This window comes from Ahaetulla prasina, chromosome 6, assembly GCF_028640845.1.
Source record: "Ahaetulla prasina isolate Xishuangbanna chromosome 6, ASM2864084v1, whole genome shotgun sequence".
Taxonomy (NCBI): Eukaryota; Metazoa; Chordata; class Lepidosauria; order Squamata; family Colubridae; genus Ahaetulla; species Ahaetulla prasina.
This window is the reverse complement of record NC_080544.1, coordinates 17,090,283-17,114,553: the sequence shown is the minus strand read 5'-3', so window position 1 is coordinate 17,114,553 and position 24,271 is coordinate 17,090,283. Positions and strand designations below refer to the sequence as shown.

General features: G+C 39.5%; 1 protein-coding gene and 1 long non-coding RNA gene across 4 annotated transcripts; one reads left to right on the top strand and one right to left on the bottom strand.

Annotated features, from left to right (window-relative positions):
• Window positions 1-1,082: 1,082 nt before the first annotated feature.
• Window positions 1,083-19,239, bottom strand: BLOC1S2 (biogenesis of lysosomal organelles complex 1 subunit 2). Of its 3 annotated transcripts, none has more exons than XM_058188480.1 (5): window positions 18,748-19,239; window positions 8,401-8,517; window positions 5,686-5,805; window positions 4,775-4,879; window positions 1,083-1,508 (listed from the first exon to the last, which is right to left on the bottom strand). In XM_058188480.1, the coding sequence occupies exons 1-5, from the start codon at window positions 18,791-18,793 to the stop codon at window positions 1,477-1,479; spliced, it is 420 nt and encodes a 139-aa protein (XP_058044463.1). In that variant the 5' UTR covers window positions 18,794-19,239; the 3' UTR covers window positions 1,083-1,476. The 3 variants fall into 3 exon arrangements, with proteins under 3 accessions (XP_058044463.1, XP_058044461.1, XP_058044462.1); XM_058188478.1 differs by having other exon boundaries at window positions 8,401-8,514; window positions 18,748-18,934; XM_058188479.1 differs by lacking the exon at window positions 1,083-1,508 and adding an exon at window positions 1,630-3,465 and having other exon boundaries at window positions 18,748-18,934.
• Window positions 19,117-23,352, top strand: LOC131201004 (uncharacterized). Its single transcript, XR_009155755.1, has 2 exons — window positions 19,117-19,255; window positions 23,155-23,352. It is a non-coding gene; the product is annotated as an uncharacterized LOC131201004 (long non-coding RNA).
• Window positions 23,353-24,271: the final 919 nt, after the last annotated feature.

Sequence of the window (24,271 nt, the reverse complement as noted above, 5' to 3'; positions counted from 1 at the left end):
CTTGGTGTCATCTGCAAATTTGATGAGTTCCCCATCTATCCCTCGTCCAAGTCATTGATGAAGATGTTGAAGAGTACTGGGCCTCAAACAGAGCCTTGGGGTACTCCACTGCATACTTCCTCCATGTGGATGTAGTTCCGTTGAGGACTACACGTTGAGTGCGGTTGGTCAGCCAGTTACGAATCCATCTGGTGGTGGTGCTGTCTAACCCACATTTTTCTACTTTATCTAGTAGTAGGTTATGGTCTACTTTATCAAATGCTTTACTGAAGTCCAAGTAAATTATATCGACAGCATTCCTCTGGTCTACTAATTTTGTCATTTTGTCAAAGAATGCGATAAGATTAGTCTGGCATGATCTGTTTCTGACAAACCCATGTTGGCTTTTGGTTATTACTTTGTTTGCTTCTAGGTGTTCGGTGATTCGTTGCTTGATTATCTTTTCCAGAATCTTCCCCGGTATTGAGGTCAGACTGATAGGTCTGTAGTTTCCTGGATCTGTTTTTTTTCCTTTTTTGAAGATGGGAACTACATCAGCTCTTTTCCAGTCCTCTGGCAGCTCCCCTGTGCTCCAGGATCTTTGAAAGAAATAGTTCAGTGGTTCTGAGATCACGTCTGCCAGTTCCTTCAGAACCTTGGGGTGTAACATTTAAGAATTTAACATTTCTTCCATGTTCATAGGAACCGGCAACATTCACTTTGAAAGTTTGAACTGCTAAAGCAGCTAAAATTGTAATAATGGAAATGTTGTTTTTATCTGTTGTTTTTATTTTTCAACCACTTTCATTTGGGGGGGGCGTATCTTTATATTTCTGAGTTAGGTTTTTTTTAATAGCAGCTGACATTCTAGCAATTCATCCTCCCCACTGAAATCAATAAAATGTTTATAATTATATGGAATTTTTACATTTGTCTTCAGCCCATGCAGATAAGTGCTGATACCATATCAGAGTTGTTCTATACACTCATGCTAAATTAGGGCTAATAGTTAAACCTCATGTGATTCAAATTCTTTCTGAACGAAATCAGTCCTCTCCTGGATTTATTCATCAAACCTAAAAATATAAAACAAGGCCAAGAAATATGTTTTTAGCAAAGCCATGGTATTTTAATGGCAAGCAGAAGACAACAAATTTTGATTTACAAGTGAAAGGATTTATAGTGCAGAAGTAACCAATTTCTTCCTTCATTAAATAAACTTATGAAAACAACGTTAGTAGAATTGAATTAGTTAAGAGTAACTTCTATGTTCTCAGTAAATGAATATCAAAAAAGTAAAAAGGGAATAGATTCTACAATGACAAAAGTAGTTAATTCATAGACTTGTGTAGCCTCTCCTGCTTTTGAATGTTCTTAGATTATTTTAGTCCAAATGCATTGCTGAGGCATAAATTCTGTTTCAGAAATTCAATAGCAAAAATCTTTGATTTAGCTTCCTGGAAAAGAGTCATGTATTCTAGAAGCAGATTAAGGCTTTCATCGCTTTTCCAATTTTTTGTACTTTGCTTCTGTAAAGGACAAAAAAACAGTCTTAATATAAACATTTTGTTTGCATTTTAGTTGTAAATCTAGTAGCATAGTCAGTCAAGTTTAAGAAAAAAGGACAACAAAACCTTGGTAGCAAGTACATTCAATGTAATTTCTTCATTTAATCAACAGAACAGAATAGACTACAATACTTTATTCAGCCAAGTATGATTAGACACACTCAGAAGTATACACTCCGTTTACATGCAAAGGAACTTACGTCAAATTATAAACTTATTCTTAAAATTTACATCATTTCTTAGAATACATGAAATCCTTGATTTACGATAGATTACTTAGTAACTATTCAAAGTTATGACAGACTTTCCCAGGGCCATTTGTGACCCAAATTCAAAGTTCTAATGCCCACCCACCCCATCACATGATTACATTTTGGGTGCTTGGCAGCTGGCCTGCATTTATGGCTATTTTCAGTATCCTGCAGTGACAATGGCTTGTGATTTAGGGCTTTTTTTTTGCCAGAAACATTGGTTTCCGGCAAAAACTACCCATTACGGACAATGGATTTGCTTAATGACCATGGAATTTGCTTAAAGATCACAAAAGGTTGTAAAATAAGGCATGATCATGTGACCTGTTGGATGTCCAACATTACTTAGGACTGTAATTTACGGTCATAAGTCAAGGACCACCAATACTGCTTTTGAAGGAATGTATCAAAAATGTTATCTAAAATTTTCCTATTCTTTGCTGTAAAATTAAATTTCTTGAGACAGAGGGAGACTGTGAGAGGATCAGCTGCCCTGTGCTTAATGTGCTATTTGTTGTCTGTTTAAAACTCCTGAAACTTAACTTCTGAGTTTTGGAATATGATGAAAAAGTCATTTCTCCTATGCATTAGCATTGATAGTTACTTTTCAGTGTTATGTTAAAAACAGAAGTGTCCATGGAAGGCAGGTGTAAAAAATAGTTTAAACTTGTTGCTGCAACTACCTGGATGGCCTTGGTTAAGAGTGGAACCACAGCCATATCCTGTCATTATAACTAATAATTGAGAAAGGAAGAGAAACTGGGAGAGATGGCAGTACAAACATACATATATATAAGAGCCTGAACTGATTAATCGGGAACTTGAACTACTAAAAAATGCATGTATGAAAGTAATATAAATATAATAATATAAAGGAGAAAAGCAAATTGTATACTGATTGGATCAAATTATGATAAAAATCTTACCTATATAATAGGATGTTAGCAATTGTCCAGATTTTGCTTTAATTGGCCTTTGCCTAAACTCTTCATTTATACCCTTCTTTTAGTGAAAAAAGGATTTGGTATGAGATCAAAACAGCATCACAATTTATTATCTTACCGTGTTTCCCCGAAAATAAGACCCTGTCTTATATTTTTTTAAACCCTGAAATAAATGCTTGGCCTTATTGCCTAGCGCTCAAAAGCCCAATTGGGCTTATTATCAGGGGATGTCTTATTTTGGGGTAAAGAGGGTAATAATGGTTATGAAAATGCAACTTGGGGCTGCCAGATACTCGGTACAAAGCTATGTTTTTATTGTTGTATATTGATTTTTGCTTTAAATTTATTTCAGGGGAAACTTAATAAGAATATAAAGCATTATTTTTCTTCTTGTTCACTCCTTAATTCATGTCTGACTCTGCTATCCTCTGGAGTTTGCCCAAATTCATGTTCCTTTGTTTTCCAATACTTCAAATCAGTAGTGGACACAAGTGACCAGATCGCATGGTCGCCATCCCAGTCAAAAAAAAAGATAGGCATGCAGCTTTGTATCAAATCCCATTGTAAGTCTCAGCAATTTGTGTGAATTGAACCAAAAATATCATAGATCAATAAACCATTAATAAACCATAGATTAGTGAAATATGCAATGCTTTTGGCCATAAATGAATAGGTGAGAACTAGTTTTCAAACAGAGGACAGTCTTTTGATCCCTGAATTAATCTGTAACAGAAGAAAAAAATACACTAAAATTCAATTATTCTCCATGGATAAGTATATGGAATCCTGAATCAGACATCCAATGTTTTTCTTAGGTTAGGGATCGCCAATTCTCATTCTCTGCAGCATGAGAGGTGTGGATGTTGGCATCATAAGATAAAACTTACTAGTATTAAATAGATACACTAGAAATATCAGAGGTATTTCCTTACCAGATTACTCAATGCTTCAATAACAGTAGAGATTTTAATGTACTTGAATAGGTCTTAAAAATTCAGAGATATATTCAGAGATGTATCTGCCTTGAAAATAGCCCATGCTGAACTATGTAACAGTCAAACATTATCATAGAAAACTATGTATGACACTTTGTATTACCATAAATACCTTATGGTTGATGTTATGTCATAAAATGTTTCATAAAAATTTGCCAAATTTTACTTCCCTTGGCATCTTGGGCCCTGGATTTTGGACACATTCTTTAAGTTATCTCATTAGAAGTTCAAAAAGTTTTGCCCTATAAGTACACTGTTTTAATTACACCAGGGATGTCAAACTCAAGGCTCGGGAGCTGGAGCTGGAGCTGGATCTGGCCCGCAGGGTGCTTAGATCTGGTCAGCGGGCCCACCCTGGAAACAGTGAAGGACTGGCCTGCAATGCCTTTGCCAGCAAAAACAGTTTGGGAGGACCATTTATGGCCCACCTGGGCTGCCTTTTCCTCCACAACGGCTTGCAGCCCTCTGCCAATAAAAATTGGGGAGGCCGCAAGTGGCCCGCCTGGGCTCCGTTTTTGGCCCCCGCAGCCCTCTGCCAGTGAAAACGGAGCCCGGGCAGGTCATGTGTGGCAGAGGTGGGATTCACTTACCTTCCCTAATGGTTTGCAAATGTAAGCGTGTGCGCATTTCAGTTCCATGTGCCACCTCTGCGCATGCGCAGTACTTGCGTGTTACGTCCGAGCAGGTGGGCAGAGCCTCCCACAGGCACCGCTACTGGTTCATGCAATCTGGAGAGAACCGGCTGAATCCCACCACTGATGTGCGGCCTCCCCGAGCTCCGTTTTTGCTGGCAGAGGGCTGCAGGAGACCATCGCAGTTAAAATCGGAGCCTTGATGAGTGATGTCGAGCTGGCCACAACCCCTCTGGCCATGCAACGCCCCCACCCGCTTCCCCAAAATCAAACACAACCCTGATGTGGCCCTCAATGAAATTGAGTTTGACATCCCTGGATGTCAAGCTTTGCTTGGCAAAAGGATAAACTCCGAACTTTAACACTACTGTTCTAGTAGTAATAATTATTTCTTGGAATAGCTACCAAGTTTCTTGGAATATGCATCCAGTTTGTAGGCAGCCTGTTCCAAAGCTGCAACTTGCTCTTCAATTTGATTGATTTGTTCCAGGTATGGCTGAAGTGCAGCATCTTGGGGAAAATGGAAAGCGGAGAGAAAAAAGTAAGAAATTACTGAGGAAAAAAAAAAAACACCTGCTACTTGACAGGAAGGTGCCTTCTACTGCAGGGATGTGAAACTCAAGGCCTGCAGTCTGGATTGGGCACGCGGGGTGCTTAGATCTGGCCCGCACAGCTGCCCTGGAAACAATGACGGATTGGCCCACGGTGCCTCTGCCAGCAAAAACAGCTCCGTTTGCACTGGCAGAAGGCTACAAGAAGGCTGAGGCGGCCGAAAACAGATCCTTGATGAGTGGCCACACCTCTGAGGTCAAACACAACCTGATGTGGCCCTCAATGACACCCCTGTTCTATGGGATCAAACCACTGTCTAGTCTTAATTGACAACAGTTCGCTGGATCTCACCGTGGCCTGCCATCTTATCCTGGGCACTGGAGATTTAAAAAAGCTGCATGCATGCAAAGCGATGCCTCTTTTCCTATGAGTAATACACACCACTGTGAACACTGGGTCTTAAGAAACAGATCATTGTTCTCCAATATTTTATTTTAAAATATGTGTTGCCTCTTATGCTGTTGGGATTTGCTGGATCCTTCCTCAGGCTTTCTTTGAGCATATTGTGTTTAGAAACTGATCAATTGCCTGATTGTAGATTAACACATCTATGTGGGAACAGCTGGCCAAGGAAATACTTTCTGTTTCTCGCACATTTTTCATATTCAATTCTTTCTTGGATGTATTTTAACATACCTCCAAAATACAAGTAAGCATGAAAACACCCTATGTTTGAACACAATTAAAAGTTTGTTTCTACTTACATTTCTGATTTAAGTCTTTCAAATTCCGACTTATGTTTATAGCAATGTCTTTCATTTCCAGATACTTCAGACTAGTTAGTTTGTTCATGTTTTCCAGGAGTTTGTAATCTTCACTAGTTGCTAAAAAATAGAAGAGGAGGAGGTGGATTCACACACTGCATTACGCCAGAGCTTGTTTTAACCTGGGTTTATTTATTTCCAGTATTTATTTGTTAAATTAGTTTGCAGTCTATCTCACGATGAGGCTACTCTAGATGTCTTTATTTATTGTGTAAGGTCCCAGAAGTTTCCCCGAGCCACTGAGATGCCAAAAAGCAGTGAGACTCCACATGAGGCTTGCAAAAAATATTAGCTTTTATTTATGGCCATAACAAAAGTTGGGTGACAAAACTATATCCAAAACAAACTATATCTTACAAACAAAATGCATGTAAGGAATAGCCACACCCAGTGGTGGGATTCAGCCAGTTTGCACCTATTTGGGAGAATCGGTTAAGTTTCTAAGCCAGAAGTCTCCAACCATGGCAACTTTAAGCCTGGAGGGCTTCAACTCCCAGAATTCCCCAGCCAGCTTTGCTGGCTGGGGGATTCTGGGAGTTGAAGTTCTCCAGGCTTAAAGTTGCCAAGATTGGAGACCCCTGTTCTAAGCAGTTCGGAGAACTTGTTTGAGAAATTGTTGGAAGAAATCTTACTTTATTTTTTTTTCACTTTCCAGGGCTAATCCTGTAAGGAAGGCAGGAACGAAACTTTCTGGTGGTATTTCTAGCCTAATCTTTATTGCCCTGCTTACAGAAACTGCCTCTCTGGTTAAACCTTAGTACATTGTAACAGCTAAGGCGAAGCACCTATTGACGTGAGTGATGTTGAGTTGGCCACGCCCACATGGTCACATGACCACCGAGCCACACCTACCCATCTGGTTATTAGGGCAGAAAACCCTAATGTTGTTAAATTATTTGAATCCCACCACTGGCCACACCCCTGCGAGAGTGGCTCAGAGTATTATAAATGTTTTACACAGATAAAAACAAAGTTTACCCAATCGGAGACAAAGGTTCGTTACCAGCATGATCTTTAAAGCGTTTCTTTGTTCAGGCCCCTGTCTGTCTATCTTATATATGGAGCATTCCTATAGCCTTGTGTAGGGGCAGTTTCTCTCCTGGCCAAGTTGTTTATTCAGCAGAATGCTTTCAGGATTCAGAATTTTTGAGGCAGGAAAATTCCCTACTCTGGTTCCTTTATCTATGGGGCCTGATATTCCTGGGCAACAGTTTCTTCTATATTTTCAAGGATGTGCTTAGCTTTTGAAGCCAAGAACAGAAGCTGAGACACAGCAGTGAGATAACAAACTTTGCACTAATACCAACCAGTATTAAGGTTACAATTTACTAAGCTAGAATTAGTTCCTAACAACTAATTTCTGACAGTATGCAATAATATAAGCAGAAGCCAATAACAAAGCTTAATTCCTAATAAATGATTTCTAGCAGTATATCTTATCAGAAGCAAACAGCAAATATTGGTTTAATCAGTAACATTTATATAGTAGCATAAGCAATCCATAATAAAAGCAAATAGCCAATATTGATTCATATACTCCTTCAATTGAATAAGCAACAAATGGCTGGCTTCACAAAATGTTAAACTCAAATCACGGTGGCTGATTTCACATATCAGGCTGAATCGAAAACCAAACCAAGCAAAGTGAAACTTCCCTTCTATAAAAATGTAACCACAGTTTTAGTTTCAATGATGTTCATAATATGTCAATAATTCTCTCAGGCTGATTAATGGATTATGAATCTTAAAATCATCAGTGTTGTTTCTAGTTTTCACTTTCATCAGAAACACTCAAGAAAAACGTTTTTCTTAAGAGAGGAAAGGATGTACATTGACAAATGGACAGTTTCCTGTCTACGCTGGGCCACAATTAGAAGCCTGCCAAAAGTGAGTGGAGCTAAACCAGGGGTGGGCTTCAGATCCTTTAGCAATGGGTTCGCTGCCCCGTTGCTGGGTGGGCATGGCCATGGTGGGCATGGCCTAGTCGGCTGCCTGCATCATCGTGGAGGGGGTGTTTTTGCCCTCCCCAGGCTCCAGAGGCTTTTCTCAAGCCTCCAGGAGGGCGAAAACTGCTTTCCCTGGAGGCCGGAAACAAGCCTGTTTCCGGAACCTCCGGTAGGCCCATTTTTTGCCCTCCCTAGATTCCAGAGGCTTTCTTCGAGCCTCTGGGAGGGCAAAAAAGCATCCCCTGGTGCTCGGAAGCTGGAAACAGGCCTGTTTCCGGACTTCCAGAACCTCCGGTAGGCTCGTTTTTTGCCCTCCCAGACCCTCTGTGCGACCCCTGCACTTACTTGGAATGATGAACGGGCCACGTGGAGACTCCTGGGAGGGGTGGGGTGGGTGTGGCCAGCCAGGGTTGGTATTTGGGGGTTCACCGAACCACAGCAATCCTTGGCTAGAGGATCGCCTGAACCCTGCCAAATCCCCAAGGGCCCATCCCTGGGCTAAACTATTAGCAGACATCACTTTTTTGGGGAAAAAGTGGGTTGGTCGACCAGGTAATTGATCAGTCATGATCTGATTCCATTTGAAATTTTCATTTTTTTAAAAAAAAAAGTAAATTCTCTTGGTACTTTTTGACACCTATTAAGGATTTCAGGAAAAATTTGCAAAGAATCACACTGTATGTTAAATTTAAATTTAATATTAACTCACCAGTCAGTTCACCTGTTAAGTAGATGGCCATTTTATTGAACATTTCCGTACAAAGTTCATTAATATCAGCTTCTGCTGGCTCTGTGGCTTCTTCTGCAGTTTCTACAACAGGTTCTTCTATTCAGAAGTATAAAAGAAAAGATTTATATTTTAGCGGTACAAACAACCTTAATGTTTTCAGCATCAGAAAGTCACGAGAATTAAAACTCTTAATTATATATGTAATGTAACAGCCTTTATCTTACTGTTACCAATTCTTGAAAGAAAGAAAACCTTATTTCATTTACCATATTTGCTCCCTAACAAAAATGTTCTTAAGCTTAAAATAATATGTTAAAATCAGGGTGGATACAAATTGATTTTTTTTAAAATCAGATTTTTAAAAATTTAAATTGGATTTTTAAAAATTTAAATCAGATTTTTTTGATTTTTATCAAATTTATTTTAATAAAATGCTTTTGGAGTAAAAATATGTTTAAAGATAGCTTTGTATTTAAGATACATTAATAATTTAGTTTATTCAGCATGAAATGGAGCTTAGTTATGTAGCATGAAGCTGTTATTCTGCAATATTTACATTTTCGGTAAACTCATTCAATGAATCCAAACTCTGCAAGCTGAAAGAACATGCACTGTACTGATGCATTCACACAATTTCACAGTAACCATGAGATAAATCACAAAACAAAGTTCAGGAATATTCCTTTATCCCATTGTTTTGCAAATCTATCTACACTACAAACTGTATGATCGTTTGAAGAGAAATGCATCTGTGTGAGGAGGAAGGCCAAGCAGTAAAAGTGAAAGTGAAACCTTCTAAACAGCTTATAAATATAATATTAAAGAGCACCTCTCATTTCAGATCCATCATGGCAGCGACTGTTAGTGGGCATCCACTCACCTGCCGCCTGACACGTCCCTCACCTTGTGTCACTGCCGCATCACCAGCCATCCCATTAAAGTGAATGGGACTGTCAGTGAGTCAACAGCGGGTCAGAGGAGGAGCCATTGAGGGACAGAGATGACAGCTGCTGTTTAAAAATTATGATTTAAATCGAGTTGATTTAAATCAAGCCTTTTTACTAGTGATTTTAATTGTGATTTAAATCAACTCGATTTAAATCAAATCCACCCTGATTAAAATACTACAAAACATTGTAAATTGTAGATCTAAAATTAGAAAATGTGCAGGATTAAATTTCACTGGGTGCAGAAAAGAGGAAGACACCAGTGAAGCTCTTGAAGAAAGCATCCCATTGTCAATATTTTTATTTATAAGGCTTTTTTTCCCCCAACATAATTGAAGACTACCAGAACAAGCTGACAAAAACAGATACAACACTGTGAAGCAAAATCTTTCAGAATGAAATGTTTTTTTCAGCCCCTGAGGTCCTATTTCTCATAATTGCATTACTATTATTTCAAGTAAATTCTATAATATTAAAAAACAGAAATATAAATCAAAACATTATGGGGAAAATAGGATGAAGCAGGAAGCAGAATGTTCTCCGCTTTGAGTTATTTATAAAAATAATAAAGGCGGGATAAAAATCTAATAAATAAAAGAAGAATATGGTGAAATTACTGCTCAGTGCAAGAGAGATTCTAATCCAGTCTCTACTTAAGAGCTATAAAATTGAGCTTATCATCTCCTGGAATTCTCTTCTACTAATTCCCTCCAAAAAGGGACGTGATGGTTCAATGGCTAAGACCTTGTCGATCGAAAAGCTCGGCAGTTCAACTGTTCGAATCCCTAGTGCTGCGTAATGAGTGAGCTCCCGTTACTTGTCCCAGCTTCTGCCAAAAAAAATGCAAGTAGAAAATAGTAGAAAAATGGTGGGAAGGTAACAGCGTTCCGTGTGCCTTTGGCATTTAGTCATGCTGGCCACATGACCACAGAGGCGTTTTTGGACAGCTGAAATGGAGATGAGCACCGCCCCCTAGAGTTAGGAATGATTAGCACATATGTGCGAGGGAAACTTTTACCTTTACCTAATTCCCTCCAATATCCTTGGGCCATTTTGTGAGATGGGTAGTGTTTGGGCCATTATGGAACCTTCTGGGTCTGCTGTAGAGGATAAAGCATGCTTGCACTCAACAACTCTTTCCACTCCCCCAATCATTGGGGAGAATTTCTCATCCTTTCAGCAATCCTGATTCCACAAATTAACAGCTCCCTTATTTATTTACTCAAATTACAACCATAATGGAGCCTGCCCATTACAATCATAAATCATGACAGTCGTAAAGCCGGTCTCACATGGCTGATCCAATTTATGACCTTTTTTCAGCAGTTGTAAAGTGAAGCTTGTGATTGTTAAGTGAACCAATTGTTCACGCTGGGGTGTTTTTGCCGAAAACTGGAAGTAAATGCTAGTTTTCAGCAAAAACATCATAAACTGTGGTCACATCGGATGCTGCAAATGGTCATAAATGACTACAGGGGTCATAAATACCTTTTTGTGAGGGGGGGTGTCCATTGTAGTACTGAATGGTTGCTAAATGACAAATTGTAAATCAAGGACCACCGATACTAAAATTCTCCTGTTTATGTGCTAACTGGGTGAAACAGTGCGGGTAACTTACAGAATGTATCCAAAGCCAAGGACCCATGATTCCCATGGAATTGAAATTTGGCAAATTTTATAAAGCATTTTATGACTCACAAGCTGTGGCATTTTTACTGGGAGCATAATCTGATTCAATTTATTGCCAATTTTTCCAATGGTCCAGCAGGAGAGGCAATATTACAGGCCCTGTTGGCTAAAGACTTCTATTTTATGTGATGAAACTCCTGCCATTTGGGATCATTCCCCCCAAAGTTAGTTGCAACCTTTTTGTCTTTTAAGATCTCTTTTACGACATGGTTTATTTCAGCAGGCTTGGGGATCTCATGATAATGGGAACCCCATTAAGCGATCGTATTTGTATGAGATTTTGATGCATTCTCCCGGGACCTTATTTGTATTTAATGTTAACTGTTTAATTCCATTGAGGACCTGTATACTGCACGAGTCAAAAAGAGGCTGTGAAAATATTTACAGACGCCTCACATCCTGGACATAAACTGTTTCAACTCCTACCCTCAAAACGATGCTACAGAGCACTGCACACCAGAACAACTAGACATAAGAACAGTTTCTTCCCGAACGGCATCACTCGGCTAAACAAATAAACTGTCAAACTATTTACTAAATCTGCACTATTAATCTTCTCATCATTCCCATCACCCATCTCCTTCCACTTATGACTGTATGACTGTAACTTTGTTACTTATATCCTTACAATTTATATTGATATTGTTTCCTGATTGCTTATGTGTACCCGATGACTATCATTAAGTGTTGTACCGTATGATTCTTGATGAAGGTATCTTTTCTTTTATGTACACTGAGAGCATATGCACCAAGACAAATTCTTTGTGTGTCCAATCACACTTGGCCAATAAAATTAAAAAAAACCCTATTCTAGTCTAATGATTAAATTTGATTGTTTTATTTTATATTACCCTGTTTCCTCTAAAATAAGACATCCCCTGATAATAAGCCCAATTGGGCTTTTGAGTGCATGTGCTAAAATAAGCCGTCCCTGAAAATATCTGAACGCCTGCGCAGCCGATCCCCACCATTTCCTCTGGTTAGGGTTAGGGAGACAGAGCTGGAAATCAGGTAAGATGCTCTACGCGCCCCAAAATAATAAAACATCCCTGAAAATAAGGCCAAGCACTTATTTCGGGGTTCAAAAATTATAATAAGACAGGGTCTTATTTTCGGGGAAACACGGTACTCAAAATCGTATTAGTAAGATGGGTGACTATATAAATTTGATAAATAAAACTGAACGATGCTAAAAATACCCAGTAATCCAGCTGGCCTCTCAAAAGACCTACAGAAGAAAAGTTTGAAGCTCCCATCTTCAATTCCAGTGAAGACTATTGCCATTTGGCTAACTACAAGAAAGGTTCCACTGGTGTGTAAGGGCTGATTTAAGTGCTTAAAAATCTATCGGTAATCTCTTGGTATTGGTGGTGTTCAGTGACTTTGCACTAGAGCTGCATAAAAAGATTCCCAACTCAACAGAAGAAGAAAAAGTTCTTTTAACACAGATGGATGCTCTGAAACTCCTGCCAACCCAGGGCCTGGGATGGTGAAACCTGCCAACCAGCAAAAGGATCTGGAGAACAAAAATTCAAGGACAGACAACCCAAGATGGGCCATGCATCATATGTTGGCTCATATCATTCCTCATGCCAGCCTCCAAGAGCTTTCTGTCGTCAAAGGTCACACTACACACACAGAGGTGGATCACTAATTGTCTAACAATATTGGAGAATGGTCTCTAAAATGAAAGAAAAAAAACATCAAAGACATCCTTCAAATCCTAGCTCATGAGCAACTTGCTTTACTAAATTGCTATAAATGTTAGATGAAGTATTCCTTACCCATCCCTGAACCAGCTGAAAAGTACACCAGCAAAATCTTTGCTATATCTACTGTCAATCCCATTTTTGCATCTATAGTATAGTGACCAGACGTCCCGCTTTTGGCGGGACAGTCCCGCTTTTTAATAATTTGTCCCGCGTCCCGTTGCAATTCCAAAAAGTCCCGATTTTTGTTTTGTTTCACTCCCATTCTGAAAATGGGAGGCGGCAATGCAAGAGGAAGAGGCGGAGAAGGGGGAGTGGCGGAAAAGGGGGCGCGAGAGGGAGGAGAGACGCCGCTTGACTTCACCCGAGAGGAAGAGAAGTGCAGAGAGGAGAGCCGAGGAGAGCCAAGCCTGCCTGGAAGAGCAGAAAAGCAGTAGCCGCTCCTCCTCCTTCAGGCAGGTGGCAAGACTCAGCACGCATGCGCAGCCCCCTCCCCCGGTCAATGGTGTTCGCTTTGCCATGGCTGAAATCTGGTCACTTTAATCTATAGCCTTGGCTCATCTTGCCTATCAGGTGACCTGATTTAGATGTGCAGAACATGATAAACAAAGCTATGGGGTTTCTCTGGTTCTAATCCACATTCAACCACTAGGTCACACAAGCTGTTATTCCTCTCCTGGAACCAGGGCTAATCTGCAGGGAATAGGTATAGGAATAGGAATAGGAATCACATGGCATGGCATGGCATGGCATAGCACAGAATAGCATAGCATAGAATAGAATACTTTATTTGGCCACGTGTGATTAGACACAGAAGGAATTTTCTCTGGTGCAGAAGTTCTTGATGTAAATGCAAAGCAACAGAATAATAATCCTAATACAAATAAGAGCGGGTAGTAGAGGAGATGCAAAGGATAATAATACTAAGCCATACCACATGGGTAATTATGCTTAGATATAAAATAATACTGTGAGGATTAGGTGTTCAGCAGAATGATAGTACAAGATAAAACTGCCCGTGTCTAGAACTACCCTGTCTACAGTCTGACCTAAACGTAGTACACAAAATTATCCGCTACAACATCCTACCTGTCAATGACTACTTTAGCTTCAACTGTAATAATACACGAGCACACAATTGATACAAACTCAAGATAAACCGCTCCAAACTCGATTGCAGAAAATACAACTTCAACAACAGAGTGGTCATTGCCTGGAATGCACTACCTGACTCTGGTTTCATCCCCAAACCCCCATAACTTTAACCTCAGACTGTCTACTGTTGACCTCACCCCATTCTTAAGAGGTCTGTAAGGGGCGTGCATAAGCACACCAGCGTGCCTACTTCCCTGTCCCACTGTCCCCATTTATTTGTATCCATTTCCTGTGTTCATATTCATGTTTATACTTATACCTGTTATCTTGTACATGTTTGACAAAATAATGGTTTCCTGAGGGGGAGGAGTTGAAACAGATTATGTCCAGGATGTGAGGAGTCTGTAGATATTTTCTTAGCCCTCCTTCTGACCCAATATACAGGACTTCTATGGTAGGCAGGCTGTTTGCAATTGTTTTTTCTGCAGTTCTAACTATCCTTTCGAGTCTGTACCAACGGGTAAGAAAGCTGGTGGCTCCAACAGCTTTGAGAGTGCCAAGTTTTCTAGCTCCTCAGCTGAGTATCCTGGTGGAGATAGTGGAGAATGCTCAGGAAGGCATTAAAAGTAGCCACTAGATGGAAGCAGAGACCTTCTTGCTGGGCATCCTACTGGAAAAATATGATAAAAGGACACTATATCTGGTTTTACATATATTTACTGCAAGCCAGAATTGTATTTGCCCAGCAATGGAAAAATGATGAGATTCCGTCAGATGAGAATGTAATTAAGAAAATACTAGAATATGCAGAAATGGATAGACTAATGCTCACTATTAAGGATAAAGAAGAAACTGAATATTTTTTTGATATGGGACGTATTTTATCAATGGCTAGACAATAGAAACAGAAGTTAGAAAGGGGGAGACATAAAAAGAGGAAATGTTAACATGGAGCGTTGTTAAAGAAGATAACATTAACTATTATTGTTACTATATTATATTATCAATATTATTGTGATGAATACTATAGTACATTGTAATACTTTATATTACACACACACACACATATGTGTGTGTATGTATGTATGTGTGTTTGTTTGTTTATTTATTAAAGGTTAAATACTTTAACCTTAGACTGTCTACTGTTGACCTCACCCCATTCCTAAGAGTTCTATAAGTGCACCAGCGTGCCTGCTATCCCTGTCCTAATGTCCTCTTTTATACGTATCCATGTCACGTGTTCATAACCATGTTTATACTTATACCTGTTATCTAATACATGCTTGATAAAATAAAAAAAATAAAAAAATATGTAAATTATGACTGCTCAAAAACAACTATACCCAGATCACAGACTGTTTGATGAAAATTGAATTGTTTATAAGTTATATAAATAAAATAAATAAAAACATGAAAATAATTTTCCTTTAGTTTTTTTGTCCATTTTTCTATCTGTATTTTTTCAAACCAACTTAACCCTAATTTTTCAATAATTTCTTTATTCCTCCTTTCATTTCCCATAACTTTTATCCAATCTCTAATAATTTCTATATTTTCCTCTTTAATCACTTCATTACGTTTTATATTATTTTTAATTGGCCAAATTCCAGTTGTCTCCCCCAAAAAGATTATATCCGGAATTAAAATTTTAACAAATTTGTTCCACATTTTACTTAATCCCTTTAACCAATAACTTCTACTTACACATTTTAAATTTGCTTTATCTAAAAACCACCTTGATCCAAATTTCTCTATATCCCTTAACTCTAAATCTCTCCAATAATTATCTTCACCTTTAAGTATTTTTACCACTATCCGGATACCATACGCACAGTAATAATTAAATAATTTGGGATTCCTAATCCACCTTTCTTTTGATTTTGATACCACATTTTCTTCACTAATCTAGGTCTTTTGCCACCGTTGCAAAATTTATCCAGTTTTTTCTGATATCCTTCAATATCTTTCTCTGTCAAATTTAGTGGTAGCATCTCGAATAAAAAGTTGAACTTGGGCAGCAACATCATCTTACACATTGCAATTCTTCCAAACCAAGACAACTTTAAAATTTTATATCTATCTATCTTCTTCTCAATTTCGTTAATCACCACATCATAATTAAGTTTTTCAATTCTTTAACCTTAAGTGAAAGCACTATACCCAAATATTTCAATGTGTTTTAATCCTTATCCCAAATTGCTCTTGCATATTCTCAGACTCATTACCATTACTATCCATCAATAATTCTGACTTTGACCAATTTACTTTCAATCCTGTCATTTCCTCAAATTCTATCAAATGCTTATATATCTTTTCAAATCTTTCTCTACATTTTCAAAATAATTAAAGTATCATCCGCATACAAATTTATCTTATACCCTTATATCCTTCTAATTCTTCATCTTTTCTATCATTTTGTCAATATTTCCATAGCCAATAAAAATAATGTTGGGGACAGGGACATCCTTGTCTCGTACCAGCTTCTAATTTTATCTCTTCAGTTAATATTCCATTCACCTTCACTCTTGCACTGCTCTTTTGGTACAATTTTGAAATAACATGTATAAACTTATTACCAAAGCCTAAAGCCTCCCCAAATACTTTAATTGTTTCCCATTGTACAGAATCAAAAGCTTTAAAATATCCAATGATACTATACCAATTTTATCACCATTATATTCAGCTACATCTATAATATTTAATACTCTTCTAACAATATCACTCATGTATCTACCCTTCACAAAGCCTACTTGATTATAACTTATATATCTATCTATAAATCTATTTAATCTATTACTTATAATAACAGTAAATATCTTTGCATCCTGATTAATTAAAGAAATGGGCCGATAGGACTCAATCCTTTCTAAATCTTTATCTGGTTTAGGAATTAGGGATATCACCGTTCTATTCCATGATGAAGGTACTTCCCCACCATGTAATATTCCATTAAATAATTTTTGCAATCTTGGTATTATTAATTCTTTAAATTCTTTATAAAACTCAATAGGTAATCCATCCTCACCTGGAGCTTTCCCTAATTTTAATTTTTGTATTATTCCATTAATCTCATCTTGTGTTATATCTTCTTCCATCAATTCCTTATATGTTTGATCAATTTTCACCACATACTTTTCTAAAGGAAAATTATTCAATAAATAGATGTGAAACTGAATTTGAATATTTAGTATCTCGGATTATGAAAGATGAAATTGGGCTAAAGGGACTCGTTAGTAGGGTTTATAAGATTATAAATTCTGATGAAAAATTACAAAGAGTGATGAGGACAAATTGGGAAAAAGATCTTAATATACCAGAATCAGATTGGAATGTGAATTGGAAGAGTAGAATTATGAGAACTTTATCTATAAGGATTAAAGAGCACAATTATAAAGTTGTTTGGAAATGGTATTTGACTCCAGTAAGATTGTCACAAATGGATAAAAAAACTAGTAAAAAATGTTGCAGATGTGAGATGGAATTGGGGACTTATGAACATATGTGGTATAATTGTGATAAGGTTAAAAAGTTTTGGCAACAATTGGAGAAAATGATATTTGAAATGATGGGGAAAGTAATAACATTGAGAGTGGAAACTATATTATTGTTGGTAATTAAGGAAATAGAATTAACAAAATATGAAAAAGAATTGATTAGAATTTTGATTATAATAGGTAGAATTATAATAGCTAGATATTGGAAACTAGATGTGATTTTTAGAATAGAAGAGTGGAATTCTGAAATGTGGAAATTAGCTTTAAATGATAAAATGACATGTGATATTAAAATTAGAAGTGGTGTGTATAAAGAAGATATTTTCTGGAAGACTTGGAAACCATTTGTGGACTTTGCGCTTGGAACATTGGACGCTTCAGTACCTGTACCTCGAGAACGTGGATTTTGGCAATCATGAGGATATATCCGAAGACCCAAATCTTCCTTTTATGTATAGCACAAGGGTGTAATAATGTATTTTTTTTGTTTGTATGTTGTAAAAAAAGTAATTAAAAAAACAAACAAACATGAAAATAAAAACAGATGGAAGCAGTTTCCCACGCGTGAACTGGCTCCAATACAGACACCTGCCTGCTTACAGTCCCTGTACCAATATTCCTTTTTTTACTTACTCTTTTCCTGTATCCAACTTACGTTTATACTTTTACCTGTTCTCTTATATATGATTGACAAATAAATCAATAAAATAAAAGCAAGGCCAAGGCGCCTTGGGAGAATTTGCACTATTTGCATATGTTGGCTCTGGAGGGGGGCAAATAAAAACACATATACATACATACACACACACACACATGCACACACACAGAACCAAGGCAAGCCAAAGGGATGGACTGGAGAGGCTGAAAAAAACCACAAAAAAAAAAACACACCAACTTCCTGGGAGCTCCCACGGTTAGAGGAACCCAGCTGGGAAAAGAAAGGCTCCAGAGCAGGGGTCTCCAAACCTTGTCCACTTTAAGCCTGGTGGACTTCAATTCCCAGAATTCCCAAGCCAGCAAAGCTGGGGGAAAGAAAGGCTGCAGAGCAGGGGTCTCCAACCTTGGCCACTTTAAGCCTGACGGACTTCAACTCCCAGAATTCCCCAGCCAGCAAAGCTGGTTGGGCCATTCTGGGAGTTGCAGTCCGCCAGGCTAAGTGGCCAAGGTTGGAGACCCCTGCTCCAAAGAACTTGGGGAGGTGGGGGGGGGGTTGGCCTTGCTGGGGCCTAGTCTGCGTTTCCTGAGGGGGGGAAATGAGACGCCTCCAATTCCTGCCTTGGGTGGAAGGAGGATGGGGGGTGGAGGCTCCGGCTGCTCCGCAAGAGGCGGGCTGCGCAAGAGAGCTTCCCCGGCCGGCTGGGCTCAAGGGGCGCAGTCCGGGAAGGCGCTTACGTTTGGAGGCCGGGTGGCTGTCTTCCAGCGAGGCGGCCGCGGCCATGGCGGCCTTCCCGGGAGCGGAGAGTTTGCAAGACCGTAGCGGCTCCTTGGGTAGCTCAGGCGGCCGGCATTCCGCTTTTGCGCGCCCCTCGCCTTCTCCGAGGCTGCGCTTTCTTGCTTGCTCGCTCGCTCTCGGGCCGGAGCTTCCCGCTGACTTGCGCCCGCCCGAGCCGAGGGGGCAAGTCCCTCGGACGCCTCTTCCGGGGCGCAGCCGGCGGGACTTCCTCGTACACGGCGCCTCCGCGGGAGTCCCTGCGGCGCAGCGGGTTAAAGCGCCTCCCTGGCCGCGCAAAGCAAAGGAAAAAGAAAAGGGTCCGTCAGACGCGCGCTGCGAAAGCGCGCACGCATCGGCTGCCTTTGGGCCCCTTTGGAAAGCCGGGAAAAGCAAGCATGGCCCAGGCGGAATCCCGGCCCCTGAGGCCGCCTTCCGGCCTCCCTGCTCCCCACAGAGAGACGGAGAAAGGTGCGGGGTTGATAATATCCTTAAGGGGGAAAATTGCCTGGAAGCCAAGGAGGAAAGCCTCCCTCACAGCTGCAGTTCATTGGAGCTCTGGATATCCAGATCTCTCTCTCTCTCTATATATATATATATATCTATATCTATATATATCTATCTATTTTATCTCTCTCTCTATATATATCTTTGGCGACGTTTCGATGAAGTCTCATTCGTCATCTTCAGGCTTCAGCTTCTGGGAGCAATTGCTCCCAGAAGCACGAAGCTGAAGCCTGAAGATGACGAATGAGACTTCGTCAAAACGTCGCCAAGACACTTCCAATTTTACGCGGGAGAGAACCCGAATAGCCAAGGACCTACATGCAAACACCCGCGAAAACCTCAGAAAACATCTATCTATATCTATCTATCTATTTTATCTCTCTCTCTCTCTCTCTCTCTCTCTCTCTATATCTATCTATCTATATCCAGTGGTGGGATTCAGCCAGTTCGCACCACTTCGGGAGAACCAGTTGTTAACTTTCTGAGCAGTTTGGTGAACTGGTTGTTGGAAGAAATCATTAGGGCAGAGAACCGGTTGTAAAATTATTTGAATCCCACCACTGTCCATATCTATATCTATATATCAGGGATGGGTTCTAATTTTTTTTACTACCGGTTCTGTGGGTGTGGCTTATTTTGTGGGTGTGGCTTGATGGTCATGTGATAGTGGGTGTGGCTTGATGGTCATGTGTGGGTAGACGTGGCCAACTCAATGTGTCTCATGTCAAGGGGTACCTCGCCTGGCCCCTCCCCTCCCAGCCATTCCTTGTCACACCCAGCCTCAACGTATCTATAGTTCTGCAAAAATGTTGCTCACCTTTTTTCAACTTTATTATCTACATACTATAGATCAGAGGTCTCCAAACTTGGCCACTTTAAGACTTATGGACTTCAACTCCCAGAATTCCTCAGCCAGCTTTGCTGTCTTAAAGTCTTAAAGTGGGCAAGGTTAGAGACCTCTGCTATAAATGCACTTTCATGGACCACTGAAAGGAGGAAATGGCTCACATGCTTTGCCCAAGAGTGTGATAGGCAACAGGCTTTTAAGGGGCTGCTAGAAAGAAGGGGGGGAAAGTATTTTCCAAAGCACCAGAAGGCAAAACAAGAAGCAATGGATGGAAACTCAACAAAGAGAGAAGCAACCTAAAACTAAGGACAAACTTCCTGACAGTGTGAACCTATATAGGTTTCAGTCATAATTTCACATATAAAATAGCCATTCATGTAATACAACCTGCATATTGTTCAAAACAATCATTAGTATTATGGCTGATGTTTGACAGCAAGCCTAAAATCCCCATTCCCTCCCCACTCCAGGGGAAGGTTACTTCAAAATCCCATTTCCTCCCCACCCCACTAATCTGTTCTGGGAAGGAATCAAACTCCCCCCTCTTCATTTCCCAAATAAAATATCCCAGATAATTAAGGAATAATCAAGCTGCTAGCAAGGAACCTGCCTGGAATTCCACATTCCTGCCAGCTGCATAAAGGAAACTTTGTAAGCAGAGATCATAGAAAGTGGAAGCCGGAAGTTCGGCTCCATTTACAAGCAGGCAGAAAACTCATTCAAGACAGGATACTTCACAATGGAAATCACCCAAACCATTTTAGAAACACAAAGCCCATGTTGCACAAACCCCAAAATTTCAAAAACATTGAACCATATAAGAATTCCTCCTCTTATCCAATTCGTTGTTCAGCTGACCCAGAAAGGAGCTTCCAGCTGTCAATTTAAAACAACAGCGTTTTCCCCCCCACCACTTCTTCTTTGCCAAGCATCTCCTGGCTGAGTAGCGAGCCAATCAGTTGGGAGGCTTCTTGGCTTCTCAATTTAAAGGGACGGTGTCTTCTTGGTTTTTTTTCCCTCTTCTTCGACAAGTGAGTCTTGATTTTTTCCTTCTAGCCGATCAGCTGGGAGTTGGGAGGCAGCAATAGATTGGGGGTGGGGCCAGGCAGAATTTTTACTACCGGTTCTCCAAACTACTCAAAATGTTTACTACCGGTTCCTGCGAACTGGGGAGAACTGGTAGCAACCCACTACTGCTATATATCTATCTATATCTATATCTATCTATCTATAGCTGTCTGTCTGTCTGTCTGTCTGTCTATCTGTCTGTCTATTTATTTTTATCAATCATATATAAGATCACAAGAAAAGTATAAAGTATTGCTTGTATCCTTAAAATTTATACTGTAGTTGATTGTTTCCTGATTGCTTAATTGTAGCCTATGACTATCATTAAGTGTCGCATCTTATGATTCTTGATGAAGGAATCTTTTCTTTTTATGTACACTGAGAGCGTATGCACCAAGACAAATTCCTTGTGTGTCCAATCACACTTGGCCAATAAAAAATGCTATTCTATTCTATTCTAAACATAATTTGGATACATGAAAAGAATAAGTAAAAAAGGAGTATTAGGACAGGGACGGTAGGCACACAGGTGCGCTTATGCATGCCCCTTAAAGGCCTCTTAGGAATGGGGGGAGGTCAGGGGTGAAATGCTCCCAGTTTGGACCGGATCACTCAATCCAGTAGTGATGGCGGCGGGTGGTTTGGAGAACCAGTAGCAAAAATCCCTGCCCCCCCCCTTCCCATGCCCAGCTGAACCACGCAATCGTCAGAGGTTTTTTGGGTTTTTTTACAATTACACTTAGGGGATTGGATGTTAAAGTGATTTTTTTTTTGTTTCATCTTCTGTTGCAAGCTTTTTTCTGCATACAATTTTTAAGCTTTGGCAGAAACTGGTGATAAAGTTGCAGGAGTACTAATAATTTTGATGTAGTAGATGTTTATAAGCCCCAAAGGTGGCTCAGTGGCTAAGACGCTGAGCTTGTCAGTCGAAAGGTCAGCAGTGCAGCAGTTCGAATCCCTAGTGTCGCGTAACGGGGTGAGCTCCCGTTACTTGTCCCAGCTTCTGCCAACCTAGCAGTTCGAAAGCATATAAAAAATGCAAGTAGAAAAATAGGGACCACCTTTGGTGGGAAGGTAAGTGTTCCATGTACCTCTGCCATTTAGTCATGCTGGCCACATGACCACGGAGACGTCTTCGAACAGCACTCACTCTTCGGCTTTGAAACGGAGATGAACATCACCTCCTAGAGTCGGGAACGACTGGAACCTTTACCTTTACCTATAAACCCTAATTACTGTTTCCCACTTTTAAATGCCCAACCCTGTTAAGGATATTTATTTGATGTTTTTTTCTGTTACTTGGAACATTTGGATGGAATGAAAACACAGCGACTAACTGTGACCTTTTGCTGTTCTGCATTAAAACTGTAAAAAATATCACTATTGTACTCACTGGCCTTGTTACAAGGCAGGTTATATATCAACTGTTGGGACAAAACATATTTTTGTGCGTCAGCATAATTTGCTCTGCCCCAACAATTGATATCTATCCCAATATCTATGTTGCCATACTTTTGTGTTGCCTCATAGAGTAAAGAAAAACACCTTTCAAAAGCTATCTGGATAAGCTCATAAGAGATGCTCCACTGAAGCTGATAGATTTATCTGATATGACTTAGAAGTTTCTCAATAAGGGATCAAGAATTTATTCTATAGAAAAAGAAGGGGATCTCCATGTTTTCCCTTATTGGAATTGTTTCTGTTTATGCTCATATGTTTCATCCTATCACCAGTTCCTTTTCCCATTAGCTTCTGTCTTGGAATCTTACCTATATTATACTGAATTTATTTAAATGCAAGCAAGCGTTTGCCTGTGCAGCTTCTCTTAAGATCAGTAATTCCTCCAAAGTTTTTACTATGTTTTCTTCTTTGAACTGCCTTTTTTGTAATTATTAGCATCGAGTCCCCAATAATTGTTTTCTTGTCTCTTCTTGTGTCTTCTTGGTAGGAAGATAACTTTAGATTTTCCTGGGGAAGATGATGTTTCGCAGAATCAGTGTCCCAGTGGATGGCAGAATAATTAAAGATAACCATCAGCATTATTTCGCACATTTTTGAAAATATAATTTGTTTTTAGAAAATGCTATCTAAAACTCATAATAAAATGTTTCATGGCATTGTGGATACCTCAGAACGTTGATAAAAACAGTATTTGCTTTTTTCACTTTGCTGCAGATTATTCAATTCAAGAACTAAAAACATTAATTTACATAGTTTGGCTTTTGACTATGGCCGTTTTTGGCCAAAATATATACAATTGTCAACATAACTGTACAACTCCTGTCAAGAAAATATCAGTTGTACCTTGTTCCAATAGCAAGTACTGTATTTCCAATTTGTCAAAGAATCAAGAATTCATTCATACTTCACAAGGATACCACACTGCTAATTGTTCATTCAGATCATGTGGCTTGCTAACACTTCTATAATACTGAAAGATGACTGACATTTGTTAGATTCGCATCGTTACCTTATTTATTTAATAAAGCAAAAGGTACAGTATGTACAGTAAACCTATTCTGCAGTAGCTATCTCTCACTGTCTATGAACAAGAACGGTTCTCACACAAGGAGATGGAAGTGATGGACGAGTGCTTGTCTGCAAAACCGTAGTGGATTCATCCTCCCACCAAGATTGTGACTTTTAGTAACACCCACAGTCTCCCTAATCTTTTTGAGCTTTCTTTCATTGTGTGAGGAGAAAAAGGTACAAAACAACGTTCTTCCCCGAAATATGTTTCCATTTTTTCAAGTTGCATGATACATTATCAGTAGAAGCACAATATTGCCGCACTAATGCGAGACGTCACAATGAAAACGCAGATGATTGTACCAACCAACAAGAGTCACACAGGAAAAGGTTCTTCAGAATTACTGATTCGCTGGCTTGAGGAGATTGTCTTGATGCATCACACGAGAACGACGACGGTATAGCAGAGATGGAATAGTGTGGCATTACTGAATCTAGTTTCTTTACTAAATGCCGCAGGGTTTGTCATATCAGTTTACATATATGACAAAGGATCTATCCAAGCAGGACTAAATGGGGCTTCACTGAGTCAGGAC

Bases quoted from the DNA above. Each gene is read 5' to 3' on its own strand.
- BLOC1S2 (XM_058188480.1), bottom strand. From the start codon at position 18,793: ATGGCCGCGGCCGCCTCGCTGGAAGACAGCCACCCGGCCTCCAAAC. The intron at 5,806-8,400 runs GTGAGTTAATAT...TCTATTTTTTAG, and splicing joins CTTAACAGGTGAACTGACTG to CAACTAGTGAAGATTACAAA. The intron at 4,880-5,685 runs GTAAGTAGAAAC...ATTTTCCCCAAG, and splicing joins GAAAGACTTAAATCAGAAAT to ATGCTGCACTTCAGCCATAC.